The 4,467-nt window shown below is 70.5% G+C and overlaps 1 protein-coding gene across 1 annotated transcript in view; it reads right to left on the reverse strand.

Annotated features, from left to right (window-relative positions):
- TPRG1L (tumor protein p63 regulated 1-like) overlaps window positions 1-1,316 on the reverse strand; it is a 4,223-nt gene extending 2,907 nt beyond the window's left edge. The window contains exon 1 of the mRNA XM_012734523.1: window positions 932-1,316. Coding sequence (XP_012589977.1) covers window positions 932-1,316 — 385 coding nt within the window. The remainder of the gene's footprint in view (window positions 1-931) is intronic.
- Window positions 1,317-4,467: the final 3,151 nt, after the last annotated feature.

Consider the following 4,467-nt stretch of genomic DNA (forward strand, 5'->3'; position numbering starts at 1 on the left):
GCCGCCGGCCCGCGCTCTGCGGACTCCGGGCGCACAGAGACCGGCGCGGGCGGGGTCAGGCCCCCCTCCCGCCCCAAGTGGCGAGCCGGGAGCTTCCTGGACAGCGCCGAGAAGCAGTGGTGGGAAGGGACCGTTACCGACCCGGTGTGGCCCTGAGCCGGGACGCTGGCGGCAGAACCTGCGGCGGCCCGGCTGGGGCCGGCATGTGGCCCCAGCTCAAGGCTCTCCTGCATGCACCCCGAGGTGCGGGGAGCTGGCGCCTCGGGTCCCGCATCGCAGGACTGGAGCGGGGTCCCCCACGGTTGGGGACGATGTGCCTAGAGGGATGCTGCCTGGCTGGGTGTTGGGGGCCCAGGGCCCAGGAGCAAGCTCTGGCCTCTTTTAGCTGCCCCTTACCCCCCCCCCCAAGATAACGCAAGTCAAGCCTGAGAATCGGCCCCACAGGGCCTGCAGCCAAGACACGGTGCAGGGGTACCCCAGGGCCTGGGGAGGATGGGAAAGACGTGTCTGGAAGCTGGGGTGCAGTGGGGTGTGGCCTGGAAGACCTCTGGGCAGGGCAAGGATGGGGTGTTGTTCTTGGGGCTCAATGCCCGGGAGAGGGGGTGAAGAACCTTGGAGAGGCAGGGGCTGTCTGCAGCCGGCCTGCAGGGCGGGGTTCATACATTGGATGAAACTAGGGAGGTGGCCGTGGGGTTGGAGCTAAGGAAGTCCCGAGGGTACCTTCACCTGGCGGGAGGGCGGGCCCTGGGCCCTGCGTGTCTGTCCTCACGTGTGCCCTCTCCCCGTGTGTCCACTCACCAGGACACGCGCCGCGGGGGGCCCTCCGGAGCCCTCCTTTTAACCTGAGGGCATCTGCACAGACCCCACATCCCAAACAGGCCCCACCCCGGTACCGCGGTTAGGACTTGGGTCTCGGGGAGGCAGTCCTCACCGTAGGAGAAGGGTCCCGTGGGGGTCGGGGTCACCAAACGCTTTCGGCCTGTGGGGCAGGACGTCAGGCTCCGGCGCCCTGGGCGCTGGGACGGGGTTCCTGTGGCTCGCGCGCTGAGTGCTGCTCCAGCTCCCGCCAGCAGGTGGCGGGGTGGCACGCGGGGAGCCCCCAGGGCGCAGATGCAGCCTCTGCGGGTGCCAGACCGGAGGGAACCTTGGACGTCTGTCTCCGGCGGAAGTGGGGTCACGGCCAGAGTGGGGTCCCGCACAGGAGCCTCCGGGGGCCAGCTCAGAGTAGCCGAGAGAGGCTCAGTGCCCGTGCTGCGCCCCAGTGGACGCCCCTGGACACAGTGCGGGCTCTGGGGCACGGGCGCGGAGCCTGGCATTGGCCGGGTCCCACCCCAGGGCGGTGGTGCGGAGGGCGGTCACCACCTCTCCCCCTTCCCCGACCAGGGCAGTTTGGCCCTGCCCCCACCTGCCACCAGCCTGCTCCAGCCCCCATTGCCCTGGGAGTGGCAGTGCCAGGAGAGTGGGCCCCGTGGGTGCAGCCCCAGCGGGGACCCGGAACATCGGCCCGGAGGGGGCGGGCCTGGAGAGGCCGGGGCTGGGTGTGGTTCTGGTCCAGCAGGCGACCAGCGAGGCGTCGTCCCAGGGCCCCAGGACTGAGCGCCGCCGCTGCACAGCAGCGGGCCCGTGGCCCCTGCCCAGGAGGGCCTGTCTGGCGGGCCAGCGCGTCCCCTCCTGGCCCTGACGTCACCTGCAGTGGCACGTGCCAGGGCTGTGGGCACGGGTCCGGCCTCGGCCCCGTGGTGCTGCCCGGCCCCATGTCTCCGGTGCCCCCCAAGGCCAGAACTCAACGGGGCGACCTCCCCGGCGGCCTCAGCGCAGCCTCTCCCCTCTCCAGCAGGTGCATGGGCCGGGGCTTCTGGGGGCTCGGCCACACCTCGGGGAGGCGTTTCTGCGGATGCCCGCGTGCCCCGCGTGCCCCCGGCACCTGAAGCTGGCGTCCGCTCCTGAGGGGACGGCCGGCACCCCCGGCCCGCACCCCCTTTTGGCGCTGCCCCTGGAGGGATGGTCTCCCCGCGGCCCACGGCAGAGGCACCGCTCTGCTGCCCCCATTTCACCCAGGGGGTCCCCTGCCCATGCAGCTCTGTTGACCCGCACCCCAGGCCTGGCCTCCGGCTTCTCTTGGGGAAAATGGGGGGTTTAGGACGAAGCTGGGGGCCGGCCGGGATGCCCGGGCAGCGCGTGGAGGTGGCGCGGTCCCCTGCTGCCCGAGCCTCGGGGTGTCCCCCTGGGCTCTGGGGATGGAGCTGCGTCCCGCAGGTCCCTCACATGGGAGCCCTGCGCTCACAACCGGCCCGGACCTCGGCATTCGTGAATCTGGGGGTCCCTGGGAGGTGGCCCTCTGGGGAGCCCCCCCAGCACCAGGCCAGGCCGAGGGCGCCGCTCCCGCCCCCTCTGTGTTTTTTTTTCTCGGGCCAAAGTGCGTGCGGCGGTTTTCAGCGCTCGGGACACGACGTGGTCAGGGGTCACAGCGAGGACAGGGGCCCTCACACTGCTGGCGGGCTGGGCATGCCGGTGGCCAGGGCAGCGCTGCCTCCCGGTGTGGTCAGTGCCGCCGCGGCTGGCCCGGGGCTGTCCCCCTGAAGCTGCGTCTCACCTGCGCTCTGGCCGCGGGCACAGCTACCGGGAGGCCAGGCTGCCCACTGCCAGCCGCAGCTCCAGGCGGGGCAGGAGGGCGCGGCTGCCTGGCAAGGTGAGCTCAGGGTCCACGCCTGTGCCCAGAGTGATGGCACTGCCTGGGGGTGCGGGAGCCCCCAGAGCGGGTGTCCTGGGGCGGGGGACAAGGGCAGGGCGGGCGGGGCAGGTATCTGGACCTGGTGCCTCCGGAGCCGCTTCTGCCCGCCCGCCCGGGCCTGGGCCGGAAGTGCGCAGAGGTGACGGGGTGAGCCCAGCACCTCACGCTCCCTCCCAAGTCGGGGGGAGGCTGGACCCTGAGCACACACTTGAGTGTCTTGTAGCATAAGCAAACTAGCATGTTCTTTCATGACTTTTCCTAAAGGGAGATCCCAGTTCTACGTGTTTTGGGCCCCCCAAACCTGGGCTCCCAGCCCGGCAGCCCCCATTTAAACCCCAGGATCTGCCTGGGTTGCTTCCTGCTTCGTTCAAGAAGCGGAGACTTTCCTGGGGCAGCCAGCCTGTCCACCGTCCGAGGGTGTCTGCAGAAGGGGCGCCCTCGCAAAGTGTCCACTGCTGAGCAGCGCCCAGCGGTCCCCTGGCCTGTGCCAGCCGAGCTCCCTCGGAGGGATGAGATGTGGGGACGGGCTTGGCGGGGGGCGGCAGGTCAAGGCCTCTCCCGGCTTGGCCAGCCCTGCTGCCAGGGGCCCAGCGGGGCGTCCGGGCAGAGTGGGCAGGCATGGGGCCCTCCGCAGGTGGCTTGGGGAGGTGGCGGAGGCCCGCCCCTCGGGGCGCCTTCTAGGAAGAGGAGGGTGGGCGAGGCCTGGCCGTCTGCGGGAGGGGGCAGGGGCCCATGCTGGGCCCCGGCCTCCAGGAGGAAGGGCGGGTCGGGCCGTGGCTGGGTCCAGGCGGCGCCTGTGGCTTTCGGCCGTCCCACCCTGTTGGTCGTGATTTTCAGACCTTTTTCTTTATTACTCCTCTGAGTACGTTTTCATCATCTGTTTCCCGGACACACGCTGAGTGCCCAGTGGCCACTGAACGGCGTCTGACCGCGCGGGGGCACGCTTAGTTTTCCTTCTCCTGCGGCCAGGTCACTCGGGGCTCCCTGTAGCAGCCAGACTTGCCTGCGCCGGTGAAGTTCTGAGCTCGCGGCCCGACTTTGATCCCCTGCATGATGGGTCAGTCCTCCGCCTAAGGAAGCGGGGCGTGGGGCGGGCGGGGCCGAGGGTCCGCCTCAGACTCGCCGACCGACCGTGTGCTGGCCGGGGCTGCCCAGGGCCAGCCGGGCGGGTGGGGCCCTCCGTCCACTCTGCCCTGGCGAGGAGCAAGGGCTCCTGGCCCCAAGCCAGACCTTGTGTCCAGCTGCCAGAGCGGCATGTGTGGCTGGGTGCTGGGGTGCTGCCATGGGAACTCAGTTTCCCCATCTGCAAAGCAGGGCGGCCTGAAGGGATCCCCCACTTTACGGTAACTGTAAGCCTCCAGGAGGCAGGCGGGGGCTTGGGGGGCACTGTTGCATCTCTGGGGTCACGGTGGGCGCCCAACACCTGGCCCTGCGACTGGCCCCCACAAAGTGTGCTTCCTCGGCTCTTCAAAAGCCCCGCAGTGCATTGACCCGCCTCAGGGCTGTCGGCTCCGGCTCCCCGGGGCGCCCCCCAGACCCGGTCCTCCCTGCCCTCAGCGACTTAACAGGACTGAGAAGGAGAAACTGGGGCAAGTCTTGCTCTGGACGTCCCCGGCCTGCGGGCAGGGCGCCCCCTCTCCAGACCGAGTCACTCCGCACCGAGGAGAAAACGGCCCAGAGGGGCGGGGTGCACAGGGGCGTGCCCAGAGGCGCCGGGCGCTCCCCGCGCGGGAGGG

Source organism: Condylura cristata, unplaced genomic scaffold (assembly GCF_000260355.1).
Source record: "Condylura cristata isolate star-nosed mole 26May11 unplaced genomic scaffold, ConCri1.0 scaffold00058, whole genome shotgun sequence".
In the NCBI taxonomy this organism is placed as follows: Eukaryota; Metazoa; Chordata; class Mammalia; order Eulipotyphla; family Talpidae; genus Condylura; species Condylura cristata.